At 39.6% G+C, this 25,301-nt stretch overlaps 5 protein-coding genes across 18 annotated transcripts in view; 4 read left to right on the forward strand and 1 right to left on the reverse strand.

Annotated features, from left to right (window-relative positions):
- The window catches only part of abcc9 (ATP-binding cassette, sub-family C (CFTR/MRP), member 9), a 47,034-nt gene extending 41,238 nt beyond the window's left edge, over positions 1–5,796 (forward strand). For 8 of the 9 annotated variants that reach the window (XR_004342690.1, XR_004342693.1, XR_004342692.1 and 5 more), the window contains 3 exons: positions 689–751; positions 1,526–1,783; positions 2,044–5,796. Coding sequence is in view for 1 of the 9 variants with exons in the window: in XM_032589705.1 (XP_032445596.1) it covers positions 689–751; positions 2,044–2,181 (201 nt within the window). In the remaining 8 variants the exon portion in view is untranslated. The remainder of the gene's footprint in view (positions 1–688; positions 752–1,525; positions 1,784–2,043) is intronic. The other variant, XM_032589705.1, reaches the window with a different exon arrangement.
- A 90-nt stretch (positions 5,797–5,886) lies between these two features.
- kcnj8 (potassium inwardly rectifying channel subfamily J member 8) lies at positions 5,887–13,736 on the forward strand. Of its 2 annotated transcripts, none has more exons than XM_032589711.1 (6): positions 5,887–7,165; positions 9,582–9,730; positions 9,817–9,977; positions 11,067–11,206; positions 12,305–12,521; positions 12,666–13,736. In XM_032589711.1, exons 1-6 carry the CDS (start codon positions 6,819–6,821, stop codon positions 12,915–12,917), a joined length of 1,266 nt encoding a protein of 421 aa, XP_032445602.1. In that variant the 5' UTR covers positions 5,887–6,818; the 3' UTR covers positions 12,918–13,736. The 2 variants fall into 2 exon arrangements, with proteins under 2 accessions (XP_032445602.1, XP_032445604.1); XM_032589713.1 differs by having other exon boundaries at positions 12,305–12,574; positions 12,666–12,782.
- Positions 13,737–13,845: 109 nt separating this feature from the next.
- LOC116736869 (nuclear factor 7, ovary-like) lies at positions 13,846–16,297 on the forward strand. Its single transcript, XM_032589710.1, has one exon. It carries the CDS (start codon positions 14,316–14,318, stop codon positions 15,699–15,701), a length of 1,386 nt encoding a protein of 461 aa, XP_032445601.1. The 5' UTR covers positions 13,846–14,315; the 3' UTR covers positions 15,702–16,297.
- A 50-nt stretch (positions 16,298–16,347) lies between these two features.
- echdc3 (enoyl CoA hydratase domain containing 3) lies at positions 16,348–20,121 on the forward strand. Of its 2 annotated transcripts, XM_032589714.1 has the most exons (6): positions 16,348–16,570; positions 17,892–18,013; positions 18,086–18,183; positions 18,411–18,611; positions 19,043–19,221; positions 19,303–20,121. In XM_032589714.1, the coding sequence occupies exons 1-6, from the start codon at positions 16,434–16,436 to the stop codon at positions 19,454–19,456; spliced, it is 891 nt and encodes a 296-aa protein (XP_032445605.1). In that variant the 5' UTR covers positions 16,348–16,433; the 3' UTR covers positions 19,457–20,121. The 2 variants fall into 2 exon arrangements, with proteins under 2 accessions (XP_032445605.1, XP_032445606.1); XM_032589715.1 differs by lacking the exon at positions 18,086–18,183 and having other exon boundaries at positions 18,445–18,611.
- A 1,980-nt stretch (positions 20,122–22,101) lies between these two features.
- The window catches only part of usp6nl (USP6 N-terminal like), a 72,631-nt gene continuing 69,431 nt past the window's right edge, over positions 22,102–25,301 (reverse strand). For all 4 annotated transcript variants that reach the window (XM_032589708.1, XM_032589709.1, XM_032589706.1 and 1 more), the window contains one exon: positions 22,102–24,511. In XM_032589708.1, the coding sequence (XP_032445599.1) occupies positions 23,031–24,511 (1,481 nt within the window). In that variant the 3' untranslated portion in view covers positions 22,102–23,030. The remainder of the gene's footprint in view (positions 24,512–25,301) is intronic.

Genomic DNA, 25,301 nt, shown 5'->3' on the forward strand with positions numbered 1-25,301 from the left:
AACACATGTGGAAATATGCACTAAACAAAAAAGTGTAAAACAACTGAACATAGCCCTTATATTCTAGTTTCTTCAAAGTAGCAACCTTTTGCTGTGATTACTGCTTTGCACACACTCTGCATTTTCTTGATGAGCTTCAACAGGTAGTCACCTGGAATGGTTTTCACTTCATAGGTCAACCTGCCCTGTCAGGTTAATAAGTGGGATTTATTGCCTTATAAATAGTCATGAAAATAAAGAAAACCCATTGAATTAGAAGGTGAGTCCAAACTTTTGGTCTGTACTGTATATATATATATATTTTAAAATAATATTTAAGAAAAAAACAATATCAAAATATTTTTAAAAATAAAATGTTAAAATGAAATTATGTTAAAAACTATACTTTAGAAAAAGAAAATCATGTTTTTAAAAATAAATTATATATTTTAAAATGCCCAAACTTCTTATTACACTGTTAGAAAAAAACACTTATTTTTGTTTGTTTAATGAATTTTACCTTTTTTTTTATTCTTCTTTCCAGAAATTAATGTGACACAATTCAGTTTTCTTTAAGGACAGATTTTGGAAGAGTCATGTTTGTGCATTAATAATGGTATTATCATACATCCTAATGTATTTCTACTGCATGCTTTCTGCTGACTTGTTTTTTATCGCTCAGGTTTTGTGTTTTTGTTCGTCTGTGCAGGAAAACATCCTGCAGAAAGTCGTGATGACGGCGTTCGCAGACAGAACCGTCGTTACGATCGCAGTAAGTCGTCGCTTCGCTTCGTAGCGAAACGCTGAGATCGATGCAGATCTGCAGCTTTTTTTATCATTTTCCTTTAAAGCTGCAGAACGTAGCTTTTATTAAAAATATATATTTTTGAATATTTGTTGAAATTGTCACCATGTTGTGACAGTTTGGTATGTGAGACAATCTAAAAAAAAGCTCTTCTGCTTTCTTCCAGTGCTAGCTAGAAACAACCAATCAGAGGCAGGAGGCGGGGCTTAGTGATGTTAATCACTCCCCTTTGCTCTCTGTTAGCCAGCATAACCTGTCATGGATGCTAAGGATAGTTAGCATAAAGGCAGATAAACAGTTAACACATTTAGTGGTGAGTACATGAGGGTGATTGACAGCGCTAAGCCCCTCCTCCTGATTGGTTGTTTTTGGTGCAGTTTTTTTTCAGACAGCGCTAACGGCTCACTGACGAAGATTAAATCGATCCTTTCGCATATTATCTGTCTTATTAAACTGCCACGACATGTTTTAACAAATATGTAAAAATATATTTTATGAAAGTTACAAACTGAAGCTTTAAGCATTTGTCCTGATTTTTTCCTCCTTCAAACTAAATTCATTTTCCTGCATTCACACTGAATACATTGTCTGGAAACTTCATCCTCTTTTACCTGCTTTCCTTTTTCTGTGTTGCGTCACGTTATTTTCCTTCCCCTCGTCTTCTTCCTGTTTCAAAACGACCCCCTCCTCTTTGCTTCCTCCTCTTCATTCTCCTCATCCTCCTCTTCATCGGACCTCCAGCACCTCGTCTCCTCCATCTTGGACGCGGAGCAGGTGCTGGTCTTCTCCTCGGGGATCTTGGTGGAAAGTGACTCGGGTCCCAACCTCCTAGCGCAGGAGGAAAGCCTCTTCAGTGTGCTAGTGAGGACTCACAAGTAGACCCGGATACACTCAGACCCACCGCCGACCTCTGACCTCCGACCTCTGTCTGTTTTCCTGCTTTTCCCGGCTGAAGTCTGAGTCTGGGTCTGCTGAAGCCTTACTGCCACTGACTGCCTGGTTGGTACCAAATGAACTGCTGCATGCTCTCTGATCAGCACTGAACTTCTGTTACAGAACAATATTTAAAACTACATGTTTTCAAGAAATCTTTACAGAAAAAATTAAACTCTATTCTTCTTTATCTGCAAAGTATGGATGAAAAGATGGATGAATGGATTGAAACAGGAAGCTAACCTGCCGAAACAGGAAGCTGTCCTGTTGAAACAGGAAGCTGTCCTGCTGAAACAGGAAGCTAACCCGTTGTTGTGTGTCTGCAGCACCGAGTCCACACCATCCTAACCGCTGATCTGGTCATTGTGATGAAGCGAGGAAACATCCTGGAGTACGACACACCGGACACTTTGCTGGAGCAGGAAGACGGGATGTTCGCTTCCTTTGTCAAAGCCGACATGTAGACTCCAACAACCGACGGATCGGTTTTAATTTCCACTCTCGATTTTTAGTTCAAACTCATTTTTACAACAAAGACAAACAGAAACATCACGTCTAAACCGATGATACAGCAGGAAGCTGTGGACAAGCTGAAACAGTCGTGTTAATCCAGTTAATCTCATCTTGGATCACCATCATGCTCACAATCTGTAGGAAAAGTCTCACGTTAAACACAGACGTCTCGTTACTTCAGTTAGTTTTATAAATCATCTCTAAAGGTTTTGAGCATCAATGGGGTTTTCAGTAAAACCTCAATTATCAGGTGTTTGTTAGTAATTAGATCTACTAGATTAAAACCCCAAATTACTGTAAAGTCTAGATAATTTAGCCTAAATTTTCTACAAAAAAATAATTTTTTAAATTAAACCTGAAAGTGGAGAATTAAAATAAAATTACTACGTTAAACACTGTAGTTTCTTGTGTGGTTATAAGTTTGTCCAACATTAGTAGCTAGTTTAACAAGCACTCGTGGGCAGTGCTAACTAAAAAGCTAGTTGCGCTAACCCTAAATCACTAATCTTAAGCATTAGCTCTGCTAACGCTAAACAGCTACACCAGCAGGGTCTTTAATGCTAATACTGAAGCGCCATGTGTCAATAACATGAGCTACATCGTAGAATATCGACCTCAACTGGATCACATTTGTCATCACACACTTCTGTTTGCGCTACAGGGAAAGATTATGTGAAACAAACCTCTCACTCCTGGTTTCAGATTTATAGTTGCTTTGCTAACTCTGCAGCATAGGCTAAAGAGTTTCATCCCACTTCAAAGTTGTTAGCCGAACAGTCAACAATCAAAACTTCACTCACATGTCGAACTTTATTTTAATTAGCTCCACGATTAGCGGGAGTGACCCATCAGTGTTGACAGGCTTCTGCAACTTAGAATTTTGTCCATATTTCTCTACGAACTCTTCTTCTTCTTTGTTTCACGACCAATAATAATGGCTCCAAGATTAAGACTGACATGTGGTTAATTAAATTTATTTTGTTTTATTTCTTCTTTTCAGCAGATTCTACAAAAATCAAAGGCTGGATTACTCCAGTTAGAATCCGAGATTTAGCATCTTTCAACTGCAAACACACTCAGGAAGACGTGCGTTAATCCGCCACATTAAATAGTCCCAGATGAGTTCAGTGTTTCTTTTAAGGTTTTAAAACTTACTATCACTGGTTTTTGTGCCTCTTGGGATTTTAAAACATTTTGTGAAATTTACCCTGAAGATCCCGGACGAGCCCCCAGTTGTTTTATCTCTCTTTGTCTAGCTGAGTATCTACAGGCTCTGTGCTTTTAGGGCCTTTTGTGATTTCATTGTTTTTAAACTGTTTAATTTTTACATATTGTAACATTTTACACTTTTATCAGTTTTAACAGATGCTAAGCAATAATAATTCAGAAGGTTTGAATGTTGGCTGGTGTTTGGTGCTTCATGCAGTTTTTTTCACTGTGAAGGAAGTTTTTATTATTATTATTTTACTCTTAGGTTTATTGTAAGGTTCTACCACAGAAATACGACTGATAGAGATGACTGAACTGGTTCCTCAGGATTATATTGGTGGGTAAATGGAGCAGTTTTGATATGGGCAGTTGTCCAGGGTGGCATCAGGAAGGGGAGGACATAATATATAAGAAAATTAGAGTTGGTACTTTAACACTTTAACTTTGATTAATTAATTACAAAGAACGGTTGTGTTCAAGTTGTGCTAAAATGAGTTAGCCAATCAGCGAAGCTACTCAATCCTAATGCTAATTGTGTTGGTAATGCTAATGTTAGCGTCCACATTTCTAAAGATGCTCCATGAACAGATTAAAAACAATAAATATCTTAGTTAGTGAGCTCATTTAATTCAATAATTTGACAATAAAAAGGTTCTTAATTGAAAAGTTTATTTTGTTAATGTGTTGGTTTTGATTATTACAATTAATTGATTACAGACCCTGAAATTAACTCTACTAAAAACCTCAATGTAGTCCCACCACTAAAATAATACAACTTAAATATTTGAAGTTGCATCATTTTATTATTTTGTTGTTAAGCTTCCAGACTAAAACAGTCTGTTAAACCTGCAGCCTGTTTCGGTCGTATTTCTGTGCAGACTTCAGTGCGAACTGACCGGAGCCGCGGCTCCGCCTGCAGCCGCGGCTCCGCCTGCAGCCGCTGACCCTGCAGCCGCGGCTCCGCCTGCAGCCGCGGCTCCGCCTGCAGCCGCTGACCCTGCAGCCGCGGCTCCGCCTGCAGCCGCGGCTCCGCCTGCAGCCGCTGACCCTGCAGCCGCTGACCCTGCTGTCTGTCTGCTGTCATGCTTTGCTGAACGTTTTCTGTTTCCTTTTAGGGACGACGGCTTCTGGTACCTGGAGAGGTGATTTTCTGTAAAGTCTGATTAAAACTTTTCTAATATGATTTTTTAAATGAGTTCAGGTTCATTTAGTTAGAAATAAAGTTAAACTTTCTGGCAGAAAGCTTCCATGAATAATGGTTGGTTAAATTTTACCAAGATTTTACTGGAAAGTTTTTCGTGACTTAGAGACATTTTGTTGCATCTTTTGTTTTACCAACTAAAAACTTTCTAATGGCCAATTTAATCAGCTGCCAGCATTTTATATATTAAAAAAACAAAACAAAAAAGCAAGATTGTATTTCTGGAAGAAATTTGCATTGTGTTTATATTCCTGTTTGTTAATAATTATGCTCTGATAATCTGATTATTGTTGGCCTTTGTGCTTTTTTTATAGGTGAATCCTCATTTTCAGAGCATTAATTACTGATCAAATATTTTAGATATTTACCAAACAGACCTGGAAACATTTATGTTATTTATGATATTTTAAATATAAATAATTCTTATTTTCTTTAACAAAGTTAAAATAGACATTTCACCCATTTATAGTCAGAACTACTAATAAATTATAATTATTTAGTTTTATGCTATTTCATAATAATTTAGCAACATCTTTTCACCTCTCTGGAAACGTTGCTGTTGTCTCTGTTTTCTGGTTAATTGGTTAAACTGTTTTTATATGATTTATATGATTTTTATTATTTTATGGCTTCTCTTCTGTCAGGAGAAAACACCAGGTTTATTAGATTGTTTATTTCAGTTTTTTCTGATGTTTCATCTCAAGTCAAACATCACCAGGTTTGTTTGTTTTTTCACTCACTCGTGTTAAAATCTTCTCACTTCAACCTTTCCTCCTCACTTCTAAACATTGTTCTCGTTTTTTTAAATTTTTTATCCATGCAGCTGAGATCAAATTGTTTGCATTTTTACTCTGCTGGATTCTTTTAACACAACAAACTGTCTGTGAAAACGGCAGCAATGAAAACAAGCAAGATGAAACAGATTAATGTGACTTAATTAACAAAAATCGGTGACATCAGCAGCTCTATGCAGAAAGTCTCACTTGTTCTGAATTCACTCGACTGTTAGTGACTTTAAATGCAAGTTTTATATGATTTTTATAAGCATATGTCAATTCTGTTTGCATATCTAAGGGTTTTAGTAATATAAAACAATGATTTATTATTTGTGCCTATTTTTTTACACATGAAATGATAATAAACAGTTTTAAGTAAAGTCAGACTCTTTGTTTTCCATCCTGAAGGAGGAAACTCAGAAAGCAGGCTGATATGGAATACGCTGCGGAATGGCGCCCTCTGGCGTTAAATCTGTGAATTGCTCTTACAGAACTGAGAGTTAAAACCCGTTTTGACGTTTTTGGCATCATGTTACATAATTATGAGTCATGCTTTCATTTCTTAGCTTTATTTTTGATTCATTTTCTTAATAATTGGAGGCAAAACGCAACACGAGCAGGAGTGCGGGTGTTTTAAAGCAGTTTTGTTTTATTTCTATGCCAATATTTTCTATTTATGGCTTTATTTGAGGTCTGTTTAGATGTATTCCGATTTATTTATGCTGTTTTTAATGTTTATAAGATTTGTGTTCAATTTGAAATTAGTTTATAGGCCGGAAATAGAGATTTCCTTTAGTTCATGGTTTATGAAAGAGCAGGAAATAAATTCTGCAGATCATCATTCAAGGCCAGATTAAGAGAAAACTGGTCGATTCCGAAGATTATAGTAAATGAAATAAAGGAAAGCTATGACATCAAAAATAAATATAATTTGGATGTTTCAGTTGAAAAAGATGTGGAAAATGTGGATTTAATCGGCCACTGAATAGCAGAAAATCTTAATAAACTGATTTCTGATATGAGTTTTAGTTAGTTTATCGGTTCTTAAAAGTCCATAACTAGTCAAAATTATGCAAATTATTACGCTGTAAATAGCTAAATAGTTTTATAATCAAAATTTTCCTCTTTTACGCGCAATTTGTATGATTTCCGACGGTGCTGGTGGAGTCCTTGAAGGCAGCAGCAGCTTCCAGTCCTGATCGGGTCTGGACTCTGGAAGTTGGACGACGTCAATAGGACAGAGGACACTGTCCCAGCCCTCAGAGGAGCGGAGCAGAGGCGGCGCGCTGCTCCCAACTCGGGACGTTTTAATCTTTTGCGCATTTTCGGCATGTTTCCGCGCGTAAAGGCGCACTGAGTGAGGTGGATCTGGGCTTCAGGGCGGCTGAGGAAGAGGAGCGAGATGTTGGCCAGGAAAAGCATCATCCCGGAGGAGTTCGGGCTGCCGGGTCTCGCCTCCCGGCTGCCGCGGAAGCCGGTGTTCCGGGACCGCGTGAACAAGGCGCGCTTCATCGCCAAGAACGGCTCGTGCAACTTGGCGCACAAGAACATCCGCGAGCAGGGCCGCTTCCTGCAGGACGTCTTCACCACGCTGGTGGACCTGAAATGGCGCTTCACGCTCGTCATCTTCACCACGACCTTCGTGAGCAGCTGGCTGCTGTTCGCGATGAGCTGGTGGCTGGTGGCCTTTGCGCACGGAGACATGGACCCGGCGCGGAAAAACGAGACCCACTGCGTCACCGACGTCGAGTAAGAAACTTCTCAAAGAGCCAGAAAAGTGAAAAAGTTAAACTTGAACAGTGAAAGTAGGTTTAGTGTAAGTTATCTCTTCCTCCCTCCCTTTTCTTTCTCCCCCTTTCCGTTTAATACGCAGCAGAGGAAAGTGAGGGGAAAAAGTCAGCCTGTTAAAATAGATTAAATAAATAGATTATTCCCAAAAGGTTTCAGAATCTTTTTACTTTTCAGCATATTTTCTTCCACCTGTTTAACTTCTCTTGATGTTCTCTGCTTTGTGATGAGGATATTGAACTCTATGTTCGTTTCTTTTGGCTGCTAATGAAAAAATAATCGTATTTGGCTAAATCTCAGGCCCAAATCCAAACTAACTTTCACTGGAAAATTCGGGAAAAGCTGTGGTTCAACTTTATTTTCTCAAACAACGCAGTTCAAAAATGATAATGAGAAGAAAGTAGAAACGGTTCTGGTTTTATTTAACAAACTCCTGGCTTTGACACAAATAATTACAGCCAATAATAATAATAATGGTATTGTGAGTTAACTTTGGTGGTTTATTTTAACCAGATCTTGCCATGTTTCTACTTGTCTGTAAACTGGTGTCCCACAGGGTTCTGTTTTCAGGTCTTGCTAAATTTGTTCACTCTGATGTAATTGTCCCAGATGAGGATAGGAAAGCCGATGGGTGCACCAATCTGCCTATTGATGGTAGTAGTCTCTACTTGTACAGTATTATTTTCTGACAGAGGGGGATCAAACTGGCAACCCACCGATTTGGTGAAAACTCCTCCCACCATCATCACCATTGTCCTACAATCTCCAACTCCATCTTTTCTTCGTTTGTGAACAAGACTCCAAGATACTTAAACTCTTTGGATCTTCTACGACCTGAAGAAGGCTCTCTGCCCTCTTCCAGCTACAGACCGTGGTCTAGGACTTTCAGGTGCTGAGCTTCATCCCTATCATTTCACACTCCAGGAAAAACTATAGATCATGATCTGACCTAACAGCCCGTATCAAATGACCTGGAGTATCCTAGGACTTCCTGAGAAACACGGTCCAACACTTTCTCCAAGTCCACAAAACACGTAAACTGATTGGGGAAACTCCTACACACCCTCCAAGACCCTGTGGGATGAAAACCACACCACTCTTCCTGAATCCGAGGTTCTATCGAGTGGACCTTCCTGTCCAGAACCCCTGACCAGACTTGACCAGGGAGGCTTAAGAGTGTGATTCTCCTGTAGTGGAAACACACTCTGTAGTCCCCATTTTTAAATTGAGGAACCAACTAAGAGGTCTGCCAATCCAGGGGAACTGGTTGACATTGCAGAGACATGTCAACCAACACAACCCTACAACATCCAGAACCTTTAGGACCTCTGTGTGAATCCACCCTACCACTGAGAAGCTTTTCAACCACCTCACTGGCTTCAGCAGCAGAGGTTGGGACTGACCAGCATCCTCCACCACCAGGTAGGGATCGGTTGACAATTTTGTCCCCTCTCTTCACCTGAGTGTCCAAGATGAAATGCAGTCGAAGATCAAATGAAACCTCAACAAAGTCGGTCATTCAGTTGCAGCACATATGGACACTCTTATGCTTGAACATGGTGTTCACTACAGGCAATCCATGATGAGTGCTGAAGTCCAATAACAAAACACTGGTTGATTCAGATCCAGGAAGCCATTTCTTCCAATCATGCCCCTCCAGGTCTCACTGTCAATCCTGATGTGAGCGTTGAAGTCCCCCGGCAACTAAAGGGAGTCCCTGGCAGGAGTGCTCACCAGGAGCCCTTCCAAGGACTCCACAAAGGATGAGTAATCTGAACTACTGTTTGGATAAACTCCAATATATGGCTGTCAAGGTAGGAACCGATGAGTGATGAACTCCAGAGCAGCAGAGTGTCCAACCCCTCGCCAGGAGATTGGTTCCAGACCCGTTGAGGTGAGTCCAATAGTATCTAGCTGGAACCTTTTGACTTCGCTCACCAGCTCAGGATCCTTCCCTACCAGAGAGATGTAACATCTCGGGAGCCAGCTTCTGACATCCAACTTCCCCACTGGTTTAAGAGAATGCAGGATCTCTTAAATTGAACTGAAACATCTAAAATGGAAACTCCAACCCAAAATACTCCAACTTTAGATGATAATTTGCTGTTTATGCAGTATTCTAACACAACTTCACGGCGTAGAACCATGAGATTTAGGTCATTTCTACCTACTTTGGTAAAACAATTCCTTTGTTTTATCAAAGGAATTGGTAAATGATGCAGAAAAATACAAAGCACACATTTAACAGCACCAACGATAAAAAAAAAAAATCTTTCTGTGTAAAACAGTCTTATTAAAATAATAATCAGATAAGTTTGTGTTACTGGGATTTTTGGTTTAAAAAGTCTGAGTTTCTCAGTGTTTTCTCTTTTCCCAGGTCGTTTATCTCAGCCTTCCTGTTCTCCATCGAGGTTCAGGTGACCATCGGCTTTGGAGGTCGGATGATAACAGAGCACTGCCTGGCGGCCATTACTGTCCTCATCTTGCAGAACATAGTGGGACTCATCATCAACGCCGTCATGCTGGGTAGAAACATTAATTTGCTGATGCAGAGACGACCTACCAATCAGACTAGAAGAGTTGGACATTACTGGGCGTTTCTCCGTTCTCAGGCTGCATCTTTATGAAGACGGCTCAGTCGAACCGCCGAGCGGAGACGTTGATCTTTAGCCGTCACGCCGTTATCGCCGTGAGGAACAACCGTCTGTGCTTCATGATTCGCATTGGAGATCTGAGGAAGAGCATGATTATCGGAGCAACCGTCAGATTACAGGTTGTTAATTTAGATTATCTCCTTTAATCTCTGAGGATTAAACTGGTTGACAGTATTTTGTACCTAGTAACAATATTGTAGCTCTTTTTCTTAGAACAAACTAACATTAAAAACATATTTATATTCATTCAACACTAAAGTGAAGAATATTGGAATTGAAAAAAATAATTTAGCCAAATCTTAATAATTAAATACTTTTATTATTTTCTTTTTTGTTATTGGAAATATAAAATGGACAACAGAGATACACAAAGAGCATCATATAGAAAATCTGGCCGTCTTTTACATCAAATAAAATTCACATTTGATTACTAATTATGTATTTTGATACTTGTAGGTGTTTGGATCTAGATAGTAAATGGAAGTTAGAAACCACATAACAAGGACAATTTTCTGTTTGTCCTTTAATATTAAAAACTGAATAAATAAAGAGAAACAAAACATTGCAATTATATTTATATATGAATAATATAAAAATATCGGATTTTAACATTTAGCTCAGTTTAAAACTTATTTGTTAGAAAAGCACATGTAAAAACTTTAGTTTTGCTAGTTTTTTAGCATTAGCTAAATATATTCTCCCTGCCTACATTTTTTTCTTTGCATAATAAAACTATCATTTGGTAACAAAACAATTCACAGACCTAGTTTGTTTAATTAGAAACATGTTTCCTCTGTTGAAACAAAAATGGAAACAGAACCCATTTAACAGGGCAGCATGCTAACGGCTAACTAGCCTAGCGTAGCGTTACGGGTTGGTAGCTTAGCGGCGTGATGCTAATAATATTTATGTACTGTAGTGTAATTTGAATGAGTAATTTATTCATTTAGTAATGGATTCTTTTAGGTGGGTTTAGATTATTTTTATCCAGAGCACAAAAACAAAATGAACTTTTAGCATTTGAGCAAAGAAATGGATAAAGTTTGTTTTCATTTTCACCAACATTTGACAGCTAAAGGTTGATGTTGCATATATCCAACATATTTTCCAAGCTCTGTTATTTTTAATCTGTTGTGTTTGTGATATACTTTTAACTGCACAGAAGGAAGGGAATGTTTTAGGATTGGTTGAAATGGTTTGGCCTGCAGGTGGTGAGGAAGACGACGACTCCAGAGGGCGAGATAATCCCCATCCATCAGATCGACGTTCAGACTGAGAGCGCCGTCGCCAGCAACAGCCTGTTCCTCCTGGCGCCGCTCATCATCTGCCACGTCATCGACAAAAACAGGTTCAACGCAAAACTTTACGTCTCCATTTCCCAGTTCCTCTTTAAACTTGAGTTTAGCTGCGGCGACTTTTTCTTCCTTCTCAAAATATCAGAATATCGTAAAGAATTATGTGTACACAGGTAAAATTTAACAAGATAGTCTTGAATTGAATAAATTAATATATCTAAAATTAAGTCCCTAAAATGTCTTAAATTAAGTAAAAACAGTAAGTTAGCCTTAAATACATTAAGGCTAACTTATGAGTGTTAAATTTTGTTGTTGTTTATGAGGAAACTTAGGAAATACAGGTCTTAAATTTCATTCTTAATAGTCTTTAAAAAGTCTTAAATTTGAGTTGGTGAAACCTGCAGAAATCCTGATGTTAGATTTTCATTTTCTGTAATTGAACAAAAATTAAGGCTTAGAATATTTTAATAATCTCTAATAAATCCAATTAATGTTTAGTTTCACTTTCTGAAACGAGAAACAAAAAATATTTGAACTATTTGAAATCAATAAAATACAGAGTCATATTTACTTACATAACTGTAAGAAAAAATTTACATTTAGGTGTATTTTTACTATGCTGTACTTTTTATTTTTTATTTTATTATGAAGTATCTGTAATCTTACTTCAGTAAAATTTCTGGATTTTCTATCCACTGAATGAAAAACAAACATGTTTTAACCAAACATTCACCAGACACCTGCAGTTTCTGGTAAAGTTTCACTTTTTTTATTGAAAGAAACTAATTTGGAAAAAATTATTTGGCCTGATTATTATTATTATTATTATTATTTTGTTAATTACATAAATTGTCATTTTCACACTTAAAATACCAACATTTCCACTTGACTTTATATTTTGGTCCATCTGATGATGTAACTTTTAAATATTAAATGATTGATAAATTGATCAGTTACTCAGTACTTGAGTAACTTTTATCAAAGACTTTTTACTCGAGTAATTTCCAGTAACAATATGTTGAAGTCGTTTTACTCTCACTTAGCCGCCTCTGATTGATTACTAATTTAGGACGGTATTGCAGATTTCCTCTCATGTTTGATATAAAACTGGATTTTTTCTTGTGTTTCCTGTAAATGTTGTGTCTGCTCAGCCCGCTGTACGACCTGTCGGCCATGGAGCTGCAGTGCAGCGACCTGGAGGTGATCGTCATCCTGGAGGGAGTCGTGGAGACGACGGGCATCACCACCCAGGCCCGGACCTCCTACGTCTCTGAGGAGATCCAGTGGGGCCACCGCTTCGTTCCCATCGTTACGGAGGAGGAGGGCGTGTACTCCGTGGACTACTCCAAGTTCGGCAATACGGTTAAAGTGAGTGCTTTAGGTCAAACTTGAACGTCTGGCACAGAAAATCTACTAAATATGTAAGAAATATAAACTTTTAGAAAGTTTTTAGTCACTATTCAATAATTACTACATTAATTAGCATAAGTAAAGCAGCTGCTGTTGTTGAAGGTGAGCACGCCCAGCTGCAGCGCCCGGGAGCTGGACGAGAAGCCGTACATCCTGATCCAGACGCTGCAGAAGAGCGAGCTGTCGCACCAGAACTCCCTCAGGAAGCGGAACTCCATGAGGCGCAACAACTCCATGCGGAAAGGCGGCGGCGGCGGCGGCAGCCTGCGCAGGAACAACTCCGGGCTGGTTCCGCCCAAAGTGCAGTTCTTCACCCCGGCGGAGGGCGGCCAGAGCCTGAACGCCGTCACCTGACATGAGGCCTTCCTCCTGCAGGGTGCGCTGTTCCTCCTGGCCGGGACCAGGACTGTTTCTCTGACGGGACTCCTCCTGCTCCTGCTCCCCGCCTCAACGCGACTCGTGTCTCAGTGCGTCTGTTGTTGTTGTTATTACTGTTATTATCTTCATTAGCAGGTGATTGCACTGACACACACACACACACACACACACACCCACGCACACACACACACACACACACACCTGTATGGGATGTTTGGTAGCACTGTTAGAAGGGCTGTGTATCAGACTGACATAACAGCTGTTATGAACATGAAAGAGTCTTGATGAATGTTTATAACTGTAGTATCGTTTGGTAAATAATGACACTTTTAATGCAGGTTTTAGTGCAACTTTGAAACTTTAAAAGTTTCATTATTCACCAACTGGATGCTTTATGACAACAGTTATCAACATTCATAAAGACTCCTTCATGTTTCTGATGCTTTATGTCAGTATTCTTCACTCCTTCTCATAAAGTGCTACCGGATGTTTTCTCAGAACAAAACCACGTAAATAATATCAAGCAGCACTTTATGTTCAGAAAATATTAATTTGCACAACAATGCTCATCAAAATGCTAATCCAAGTAGAAATAACTGCTAGTTTAGGCTCAAACGGCGTCATTCTATATCTCATATCTCATATTTCATTTCTCTGACTTGTTCAAAGTGTTTCTGCTTCCTGGATGTGCAGACATGCAGGTTCTTTCTCATCCTTTAACAGTAATTATTATGAGCCAATCACTAATGTTCTGTGTTTTTGTGTTTGACAATAAATGCACCAACTTGTTATGAATATCGTTTCTATTGTAACGTTTTGTCAAAATTTGAGCAGAAGTTTCTGAAAATGAAAATGATTTTCATATTGAACTTAAACAGCTGATAGAATCTGAATTTATAACCAGAAGCACAAATTAAGTAAACAAAAATATCTTGATAAATAAAATGTTTAATGGGTTAAAACTGTCACCATGTCAGTTTAACATGAGACAGATAATCTGTAAAAAGATCGATCTCCACTTCCTCCCAGAGCTGCTACTGCCGGCTGAAGAAATGCAAAACAACCAATCAGAGCCAGGAGGCGGGGCTGGCATTTCCTGCTTTTTTTAAAAAGCTCCTCCCTGACCTGCATTCAGGTGAGTCAGGAAGTAAAACTGCTGATTTCCTTATCAGAGACGTTGGAATAAACCAACAGAAGACAAAAACCTCGACTTTGAGATCAAATTCAAGAGTTTCTCTTGAAGGATGATGAAATGCTTCAAGGAACACCAGGGATGCTGCAGGTGGTAACAAAACGGATCGGCTGGAAAACAAGAACTAGAAGATTTATTCAAAAGTGAAACTGTCTGCGTAGTTCAGAGGAACGTCTAGAGTCATGGCTTCACACCAAAGGGAAGAGCTTCTGTGCCCAATTTGCCAGAACACTTTTGAGATTCCAGTAACTCTGACATGTGAGCACAGCTTCTGTGTCTCCTGTTTAAAGACAAACTGGGAAGAGAGAGAAACCACTGCGTGTCCAGTCTGTAAGAGAAGGTCATCAAAGACACAACCTCCACCTGACTTTGCTCTGAAGATGGCGTGTGACGAGGTGAGAGCTTCAGGCTCTGAGCCGCTCTGCAGTCTACATGCAGAAACACTCAGCTTGTTCTGTGTGGATGAGCAGCAGCTGCTGTGCCGCGTCTGCAGGGAGTCAGAGACGCACAGCGAGCACAAGCTCCAGCTCGCCGAAGAGGCCGGACAGCAGGCCAAGAAAACCCTGCAGGATTCCCTGAAGCCCTTAAGAAAGAGGATGAGGCTCATCCATGAAGTGAAGGGAAACTGTGATCAAACTGCAGGTCACATCAAAACTCAGGCTGAAGCTACAGAGAGGAAGATCAAAGAGCAGTTTAAGAGGCTTCACCAGTTTCTGGAGGAAGAGGAGGAGGCCAGGCTGAATGCACTGTGGGAGGAAGAGGAGCAGAAGAGTCACATGATGGCGGAGAAGATCAGAGCGCTGAGCAAAGAAATCTCAGATCTGTCAGGAATAATTAAAACCACAGAGCATGAACTGAGAGCAAAAAATGTTCAGTTTCTGCTGAATTACAAAGAAACGCTGGAGAGAATCCAGCAGCAGCCGGTTCCTGATGATCCGGAGCTGATCTCAGGAGCGCTGATCGATGAGGCCAGATATCTGGGAAACCTGAGCTTCAACGTCTGGAGCAAGATGAAGGACATGATCTCCTTCACTCCTGTTGTCCTGGATCCAAACACAGCCCATCCAGACCTCACTCTGTCCGACGATCTGACCAGTCTGACTCAGGGCACGGGAAAACAGGAACTTCCTGACAATCCAGAGAGGATCAACCACTTCATTTCTGTCGTTGGCTCGAAGAGTTTCACCTCAGGATGTCACAGCTGGGAGGTAGAGGTAGGAGAAAACGATGCCTACGTTCTGGGTGTGCTAGCGGGGTCGGATGTGAGGAAAGGCGTCATCTGGTCCGGACTGTGGAGGCTCATGTTCTGCAAAGGAGAATACAAAACACTTTCCCCAACAGATCCGGGATCTGACGTCTCTATGAAGGGAAACCCAAGAAGGATCCGGCTTTTCCTGGACTATGATGGAGGACGGCTGTCGTTTTCAGATGCAGAAACTGGAACGCACATACACACCTTCACACACACTTTCACCGACAGGTTGTTTCCATACATCAGCACCTGGAGCGGGGTCACAATAAAGATCGCACCGCAGAAAATCACTGCTGCAGTGGAAGAGCATCTTTAGAAACTCTGCTTTCCTGCACTTTCTGCAACAGTGTCTTGTTTTTTAGCTGTCAGATAATGTTTCCTCACTAAATGGTGAAACATTCTGAGCAAAGAAAGGTGAATATAGACAATGAATGTACGTTATTAATGAAAAGTTTAATAGCTCATGCTCTCAGAGTAACTCTTATGATTTTTACTTTATTATGAAGGAATGTCCAGGGATTGTAATAGTTTTTACTTCTTTCATTTTTAATTCTTTTATGAAGGTGTTTCTAATTGGTCAGTGTTAAAAATTCTGTGATTCTACTTGGAGAAGTGACTTTGGCCAGCTGTAAAAATGAAGACAGCAAAACAAACTAATTGTAACAAAAATGTGCTATAACTTGGAATTATCTGTGAAATCAAATTTAATAGTTTGGAGGAATATGTGGGTTTTACTATTATTTTTTAAATCAGTCAGGACAAGGGAAAAAACTGATTATGTTGAAAATCATGAGAAATGTTTGCAAGGAATTTTATGTTTTTTATTGTTTTAAATATGAAATGAAATCAAGCACAATAGAGAGAGCAGCTGATTAATTTATGACTACAATAAATATTTTAGCAGAAAAATCATTTGTTCTCCTGTTTTTATGTTTTCTTCTGTCAATTTCTGGTTTCTGTACATGCGCAGACCAGGTTTGTTTGACCACGGACAGCGCATGTCATTCCTGACGTCATAAGCCGGAAGTAGTGGAAAGAAGGTTGTAAAATGGCTCGCAGTTTGTTGTGTGGAGGCGTTTCTGTGTTTCAGTTCAGCAGGAGGATACCGCTGCTGTCCGCTTCTCGGTGTTACTCCCAGTCGGAACCGGAACCGCTGACTCTGAGGGAACAGAAGCACGGAATCAGGTGCTGCCATTAAAAACACGTCGCTTCACCAACCCGAACCCTCATGTAGAAACAGACCATTTAAGGAGAAACTGAGGATTCAGTAAAGAGAGATGCTTTCTGTGGTCCACAAACTGAACCAGAACATCTTAATGGGTCTCAGTGGAAATTCGGCTGAAATATTACGCGGTCATTATCGCCTTGTTGTGGTAAATCAAGACATTTAGCTTTATTATTGGTGTAAACAGCTTACTCTTACTTCAGTAGAAGTAACATTGATTTCCAGGTTCGAAATTTATTATGCATTAGAAAAACCTCAATATCCTCAAGAAAACTAAATTACATAAATTACTTTTTTTTTTTGAGTTTATACAAAATTACAAAAATTGGAATAATAAATTCCCGTTTTAGTTTTAATTGTCAGGGTTGCATCAATATAAATGTCTTGGATTCAGACAATCTTAATGTAGCAATGTAAAATTTTAATTTGTATTTAAAACTAAAAACATGTTGAAATATTTCAATACATAATGGTATCTGCAATGAGTAGGAATAAACAGTAAAAATAGAATATTACGCTGAAGTGGCTGCAGAGTAGTTTATCACCATGACAACCTCTGAAAGAAATCTGCTGCCGTCTACCTGCATTCCTCTGTACCTCATTCCCGATTAAACACATTTAAATTAAATTTACTTTGTTTAGTTTCTACAAGGAAAATAGACCCAATTATATGCATAAGAATGCATATTTATCTCAATAAAGTCCAATCCGAATTGGACTTTGTCTTGGACATGACAAGTTTGACCCGATTTTACCCCGATTCCCAGCCTGGGAAAGTTTGCATCAGTTGTGTGAGAGGAGAATCAACCCGACTTCAGTCAGTTAAGCAAACATGACTCTGAACCCGGTTGGGTAGTGTGAACTGATCGTTGATCCAACGGCTGCTGCTGACAGTCGATAAAAAAGGAAGGCAGAGAGCCGACTGTTTATTATTTTTAAAGATTTATTTGTAACTATAACATTTTCTGGATATAAACAAACTAAACATAACACAAACTGTCGCTGAACTAATTGTAATTACAAAGTAATAAAAAACTTAATTATAAGACTAAAATACAGTAATAAATTAAGAACCTCAGGAAGAAACATTTCAAATAGTGAACAATGTCCAGAAACAATTGTCAATTATTTATAAAATAAAGTAAATTAAAGTTGACTAAATGTACGGTACACACATGGTGGTATGAGAACAATAAAAAAGTATCAGTTTAAGAGAATATTATTGTGACAAATGTTCTTTAAAATATTTTCTAATGTGTTAAAAAGCTACATTTCTACCAGGAGGATCATTTTAAACAACCCTAAGAAGAGGAACGCTCTGTCCTTGTCCATGCTGGAAACCCTCCGAGAAAACATCCTGCCTGACGTTGATGGCGAAGATCTCAGAGTCATCATCATATCAGGTCTGTTTTTAATTACTCGTTCATATTAGAGACAGGAAGCAGTTGGTCCTACGTTTGCACTGCTTGTTTCAGCCAAAGGTCCGGTGTTCTCGTCGGGACACGACCTGAAGGAGCTGACGTCCACGCAGGGCCGAGAATACCACACCAAGGTGTTTCAAACCTGCTCAGAGGTCAGTTTGTGTCTGGGATGGGACTGAAACTCCAGCTGAAGAGTTAAAACATGTTCCAATTGGGAAATAAATCCTTACATCAGATAAGCAAGCACTGAAAATGTCAATATTTCTCTTATTTTAAACATTTCTGACATAAAATACCTGTTGGATTGGAGTTTAGTATAGGCATGGAACAAGGCTTCAGGTGTTCATAACCTCAGCTGTTAGTAATTTTTGTGTTTTAGGTGATGACTCTGATACAAGACCTCCCTATTCCAGTGATCGCCATGGTGAACGGCGTTGCCACGGCAGCCGGTTGCCAGCTGGTTGCCAGTTGTGACATTGCAGTTGCGACTGAGAAATCCACCTTTGCCACTCCAGGCGTCAACGTGGGTCTGTTCTGCTCGACGCCGGCGGTGGCTGTGGGCAGAGCGGTGCCAAGAAAGGTACCGACACTTTTCAAAACTTTTATTACGGTACGAACTGAAGGGATTCTGCTGAGATAAAAGTGGTTTTGTTTCACTTTTGAGGTATTCAGCAGGTTTAGGATTTATCCCAGAAGTTCTTACTGGACCTGGCAACATTTTTCCTGGTGTAGCTGATGACAAATTTTTTTCACCTGATACATGCGCCACCTGGTGGCTGTTTATTCACAATGAATGTTATGCATTTATAACTCAAGAATCAAAGTAGTATTGGGGAAATAATTTAAAATGTCATATTTTAAATTATTTGTGCTGCTTAAAATATTTACTTGGTATAGTAATGGTGAGAACCTAGAGCACCTTTCTTTCTGCTATTTTGTTGGTCAACAGAAAATCACCCACAGTCATTAAAGTCCTCTATCGAACTCTTATCACTTTGTTTTTGTAAGCAGGTTGCCATGGAGATGCTGCTGACAGGGTCTCCTATCTCAGCCCATGATGCCCTGTTGCATGGCCTGATTAGCAAGGTGGTGCCAGAGGAGCGGTTGGAGGAGGAGACATTAGCCATCGCCCAGCGAGTGTGTCAGTCCAGTCGACCTGTTGTAGCTCTTGGCAAGGCCACATTCCAAAGGTACACTATTATTAATAGTTTGCAGTGAATACCTGACACAAAAGATTGCATTTATTTCTTGTGTTTCTGGTTCTTTTATAGACAAATGGCTCAAGGCAGAGACGCAGCATATGCCACTGCCTCCAAGGTGATGGTGGACAACCTGGCTCTGAGAGATGGACAGGAGGGGATCCAGGCCTTCTTAGAGAAACGCAAACCTGTGTGGAGCCATAAACCTGAGAAAGTTCATGACTGACCCACTCTGGGAGAGGTTATGTCTTAGTAAACATCTTTATTAGTATAGAGTGATCTTTGGTCACTAATTGAAATTACCTATTGGAGCAATTTGCAGCATGATAAAGAGCTAAGTTTAAATATTTTTTTAATTTCACCCAAACATTACATCTGTTTTGCCCAGACTGAACTTCAGAACCATTTTGTGCCTTAAGAGCTGCAGAAACAACCCACTATTGATGCTTTTGTAGAAGTTTTACATTCATGTTGCTACTTGAAAGACAAATCATAGTTTATCTTGATTTGACGGTTTTCTGTACTATCAAAGTTTGATTCATGATGAAAATAAATTAAAAACTTCCGTAATGTTTAACAGCAGAATAATCAGTAAAAGTTTGGTAGCAGTAGTTTTCTGATTGCAAAAATCACAAAAGCCTGAGGGCTGCTGAATGTTGTGACACTAATCAGTGGCATAATCAGAACAATACTTTATATGACATAACTGTAGTATGCTTATGCTTTAATATATTTAATTTATAATTGTAATATTTGTTTCTGGTGTGTCTGTGCAATTTTATGCAGCTGTTCCTGTAAGTATTGTAAATTATACTGTAATTCAGAATAAATTTTTTTTTAGCAACGACATTTTCCTACTGTCGTTATTAAATATATGGATTGTGATTTGTGCATTTTTGATCATTTCAATTTCTTGCAAGAACTTAATTAAAAAAAAATTAAAATGGAGGGGTGAAGTAAACATTTAACAATATTAAGTCAATGTTACCAAGTGAAAGTCCAAGAACCTGAAAATAATTATCTTTCTGTAAATAAATAAATTATGATACATTTAATTAATGAATAAGTAAATAGAAACAAAATGTGTTAATTGTATAGTTATATAAATTAAAAGTATGTAAAAAAAATACCGAGAAAGAAAAAACAATACATGTAGAGGAAGCTTATGTCACTTCCGGTTGCCATCTTGATTCTTACTACACCTGTACCAAACAAAAAAGTTATCAGCCAAAGAAAAACTTCACTTGCAGAATGAAAAATATAACAAGTTCAGAGTCTTGTTAAAAGCTGGTAAGTGTTACGTTAACCTTTTAACATGTAAAGGTTTACAGTTTATAGATTAAAATGTCGAAGTTAAGCTAACGGATGTTCCACCGTTAGCATCCATGCTAGCTTTGTTTATTCGTTTACATCTAAGATATGCTTTGGTTGTCAGTTGTTCTTAACTTTTGACTGTTTAGCAGGTTTGGTTTAGAACGCGTTTATCTTGCTGTTATTGGTTGTTATGAAGCTAGCAGTGATGAAGTGGTGTTTTGTTTTTGTCAAGGCTAAGGTTAGCATCTGGTTCGGCCAAATGGCTATTCCGCTAAAGTTAGCATCTCTAGACAACCTTGAGATCGGACTAGTTAAAACTCTAGCTGACCTAAAACTCTTAAAACTTGAATATTAAGCTTGTTGGATATTAAAGAAGTTCTTTGAGTGGCGCAAGCTAAAATCCACTCAGGTTTTAATGAAACTGGTTTTAGTGATTTTAAAAAGGAATTGGAATAAAAATGTTGGCATCAGTGGGACACATCGCTATGTAAGCAGATATTAACATTGAACAACTGAATTCCGCCAATATTTTCATATTAAGTTATGATGCTGTTAGTTGTACGAATCTGAAAGTTTGTGATTTCACATCAGTTGATGGTGTTTTCTTTTGTTTTATTGGTTTCAGTGTTTGAAAATGTTCCTGAAAGACTCACAATCAGCTGGAGGCCGACTTTTGTGACCTACTTCCAACTGACTTCAAGCCTTTGTGAGGATTTGTTGAACTTTCCAAGCAGCTGACGGTGATGAGACATTTTTCTACTACAGGTAAGAGAAATCTCACCTGTTACATATTTACACAACTTCATTTCTAAAGCGAAACTAACTCTTTAAGCAGAAATATATTTATGACTTAAACACTTAGTAAATGTAGAAATAGTTTTCCGCTCCATATTGTTGAATTTTATAGTTTGTTTTTTTAGCCTTCTCATCATTATTGAGTAACGCTAATATAACAAGCTGATTAAATTCACATTAAACTGTTGGAATATTATGACAGAACGTTTTGGCTGAAGTTTACAAGTTTTCTTTCCCGTCTGAAGTTAAATCAGATCAAAATTGTATTGTTTCAGATCAGAATCACAAAAATATTTCTACTTTCTACATTATTGGTAAATGCCCCAATAATGAGTAAAATAATCTGTTAGAGATTTAGTTATTAATGCCTTTAAGATCAGAAGTTTACATACTTTTCAGTATTTAGCGTTGCCTTTGAACTGGCTGACTTGGGTCAAACTTGTTACTGTTCAGAAGTTTTTAACAATACTTTAAAAGATTTTATAACTGAGGCTCAATAAATGTAATTATTATTGGGTTTTCTGTATTGTAGGGCATGTAAATGTTTCCACATGCCTAATCCAGGCTATTATATATTGTTTTAAAAGGTTGTAAATTACTGAATCAATCTTTTGTGAAGAATATTTCCATATTTTGTATTATGTATTTAAGAAAGTAGCTGGCATTAAAACAATAATCAAATAATCCCAAATAATCAGGTTTTCTTTAAGGAATAAACTACAGAGTTTAAGTATGATTTAAAGCACAAACGCATTCAAAGAGTCAATTTCACCACCTGCTTTTATTAAACAAAGTGTGAGAAGAGACTGCTGTTTAACTGTTTCACAAAATGCAAATATAACTTAGAAATTGCAACGAGAATCAGCTTAATGCTGTTTAAAAGCATCTACACCAGAGAATGAACAATAAAAAATGGAATGTGGTCAGTTCATAGTTGAAATGCATGACGTTCATGGTACATGTAGTGTGTTCTAGATCACGGTCCAGTAGTCAAAAGGTAGCAGGCATGAACAAAACATAAGGTTGGAAATTAATCTGAAACAAGTTTCCATCCTGATCCAGACGCTGTAGCTGTTAGAGCAACCAAAATGCGTGCCTAATGCTAACAGTTTAGTCACTCAATTATATATTATTATATAGCCCTAATGTAATTTAGTATTTATGGTTGAAGTGTAAAAACAATCAACTGGTTTTTTAATTAGAGAAATGCGTTAAACATTAATTATGATTGAAAATTACTACTGAACTGTAACAAAGACTCACTAAAAACCAAACATAACCTGCTGTTTGCACCATGATTGAAATGAACTCAATCAGTTCTGCTCCCTGGTCCTTAATAAAAATCATCCTGAAGCAAACAGAGGGAATTAATCTCAGATTTAAATACCTGGATGTAAGAGATTTAAAAAAAAATCAGTTTTACTCTCAAGATTAACACAAAAATCCACTGTACATCATCAGACTCTAAAAGATATATATGTATATATTTATATTGTAACCTCTGTTCATGATTTACATCCAAAAATAAAATAAAATCTTCAGTTTTTTAAAGCGATCAGTAGAAATGTCAGAGGCTGGTGTGTCTTCCAGCGTTTTGTTCACATGTAAAGAACAACAGAGCAGGAACAGAACCGAGTTCTGCTCGTCTTAACCACAGTGTCCGTGACTACACCTCTTTTTTTATCCTAACATCACAGCAGCATCGACTCCTGCATGGCAAAAGCCTCTGATGCGTGCCTGTAGTGTGGTCCACCAAACAGCTGGGGGTGCTGTTGCCGCTGCTCCTGGAACTGTGTTCTGTAGTGAGGGAGAACGTCTGGGTTGGGGGGGAAGGTGAACTCATGAACTGGAGACATTTGGGCTTGCTGGAAGCTGGGCGAACGTTGCATTCCACCGGGGGACTGAGGAGGGCGCTCATCGTCTGGCTCCCACTGGAAGCCATCTACGATTGGCTGAGGCCTGCCTCCTGGCATGAAGTGGGGATTTCCCTCGAATCTGTAGTCCAGGGAAGTTTGCATTTGTGTGGTTGACGTTAGTTGCTGCAGGTAGATTGGAGTGGAGCTGCTCTGAAGGTTTCGGGTGGACTCTGGCTGCCTGCGGTAGGTGGCGAACGAGTTATTTTGTAGCGACTTCTCAGGAGAAAGGTTGCTGGGCCGCCGCTGGGTGGTGGCGTACACTAGTTCCCTATACGACGTGCTGGAGGGGGAATTAAATCTGGGGTCTCTGTAAAGTTTGTCCTCCCCTCGGTGGTCCAGGCTCACACTGTAGCCTGGGTGGAGGATGGGAACTTCGGTTGTAGTTCTTCCTGGAGAGGGCTGTTGAAGTGGGGTGTTGTACAGACTCCGAGCCCCAGAGTAGCCGGCAGGTAACCCTGGGGGACTGTTGTGTGGAAACTGAGAGGGGTGGTGATGCTTGGTCATCCTGGGGCCTGTTGAGGCCGAGACGACGTTGCTGGCCTGGTGTGGTGTTGGTACGGTAAAGGGAGTCTCATTATGAGGGGCCCTCATTCTGGATGGAGGCTTCTCAAGCTCCAGAATCTCAAAATCCTGCTCTGACAGTCCTGGTACGTTGTCATACTGGGAGGCATTGGAGCCCCGATCAGAGCCAGGGATGAACACTTTGGGTCGGGGTCGTCGTTGAGCATAAATGCCGTCGTTGGGGCTGGATGGAGCCGGTGATGCCCCTCGGCTCTGCTGCGTCTCTCGCGCTGCGGCGGCTTTGGCCGCTTCCAGCTTCGTCTCGGAGGGTTTGACCCAGCGGGGGCCAATGATTTGACGGGAACTGGAGGCTGCGTTGGAGTTGTGGTTGGCGGTGGCGTGGTTCTGAGGACTGCGGCTGGGCGTTGGGGTGGGAGCTGATGACGGAGTGGTTCCTCTCTCTGGTGTGGTGGAGGCGGACTGCTTTAGTTGCTCGTCCAGAAGCTCGTTGGATCTCCTGGGGTGGGCATCCCATTTCTCCGTCCTGTGATGGCGGGACGGTTTCTCCAGTGAGTCCCTGCGTGCCCGGCTCGGGGGCCGACTGTCCTGCTGGCGTCCCGGTACCGGACTGGAGTCTCTCGGAGGCTCGGCTGGCTCTGTGTGGCTCTGACCGTTGCCCACGTGATTAATCTGCGGCTCTGCAACCTCTGGAGGAAGCTGCCCCAACGGCTTCTTAGGAAACTCATCCTCATTAGCTGCAACATAAGAACAACAGATTCACATTATTCCTCCATCAGGAACCTGAATGAACAGTGATGGTTGAACACACTGCGTAGTGACGTCACAACGGGGTCATGAGTTCATGCAACAACACTGCCATCGAGGTAAAAATGAAGGAGCGTTACATTCAAGACGAGACTTAAACAAATTCACAGCAGAAGACAAAAATAACATCAGAAATATGTTTTAATTTCCATTTAGGGGATTCCACTTCGCTGAGTGGCCTCTGAAAATTTTACTCCATACATGAAACAGTAGCAGCAGCGACCCACTTCACCAGGATTGGTTCTGTACAACCAGCTCTTTATGAAAGTACTACCTACATAAAATATTAAGATATGCTGATAAGAGCATGTTAGGATGTATTGGTGTATCAGTTATCCAGGAAAGGAACTCAGGTTTCTCTCATTGAAGAGATTATTATGCTCCCATGTTGTTCTGCTTCCACTAGGTTTCATTCATTTAACCTGAAATACTTTATTTAAACTGGTCAAAGATAAATAGTAAATTACTTTATAACAGGTACATGTTTTATTCATTTGTATGTATTTGAAATGCTGTACAGAATATTTTTGGTGAAAATAGACAGTAGTGTTCATTGCTTTTAGATCATTGTAAGCAGAATACAGAGAAGGCAAAGGGACTTGCATTGTGTTTTTGTAGATTTATAGAAAAAATACAAAAGATGCCAAGGAGGTCTGGGGTGGGACAGAGAATGAGAGCTGTGAGACAGCGGTGAGGTGTGCTGTAGGAGTGAAAGAGCTG

The sequence above is a fragment of the Xiphophorus hellerii genome, chromosome 17 (assembly GCF_003331165.1).
Source record: "Xiphophorus hellerii strain 12219 chromosome 17, Xiphophorus_hellerii-4.1, whole genome shotgun sequence".
NCBI classification, from domain to species: domain Eukaryota; kingdom Metazoa; phylum Chordata; class Actinopteri; order Cyprinodontiformes; family Poeciliidae; genus Xiphophorus; species Xiphophorus hellerii.

Excerpts from the sequence above, each read along its gene's own strand:
- echdc3 (XM_032589714.1), top strand. The coding sequence starts at position 16,434 with ATGGCTCGCAGTTTGTTGTGTGGAGGCGTTTCTGTGTTTCAGTTCAGC. Across the intron at positions 18,014-18,085 it reads CAGAGTCATCATCATATCAG|CCAAAGGTCCGGTGTTCTCG; the intron begins GTCTGTTTTTAA and ends TGCTTGTTTCAG. Across the intron at positions 18,184-18,410 it reads TGTTTCAAACCTGCTCAGAG|GTGATGACTCTGATACAAGA; the intron begins GTCAGTTTGTGT and ends TTTGTGTTTTAG.
- kcnj8 (XM_032589711.1), top strand. The coding sequence starts at position 6,819 with ATGTTGGCCAGGAAAAGCATCATCCCGGAGGAGTTCGGGCTGCCGGGT. Across the intron at positions 9,731-9,816 it reads CATCAACGCCGTCATGCTGG|GCTGCATCTTTATGAAGACG; the intron begins GTAGAAACATTA and ends CTCCGTTCTCAG. Across the intron at positions 12,522-12,665 it reads AGTTCGGCAATACGGTTAAA|GTGAGCACGCCCAGCTGCAG; the intron begins GTGAGTGCTTTA and ends CTGTTGTTGAAG.
- LOC116736869 (XM_032589710.1), top strand. The coding sequence starts at position 14,316 with ATGGCTTCACACCAAAGGGAAGAGCTTCTGTGCCCAATTTGCCAGAAC.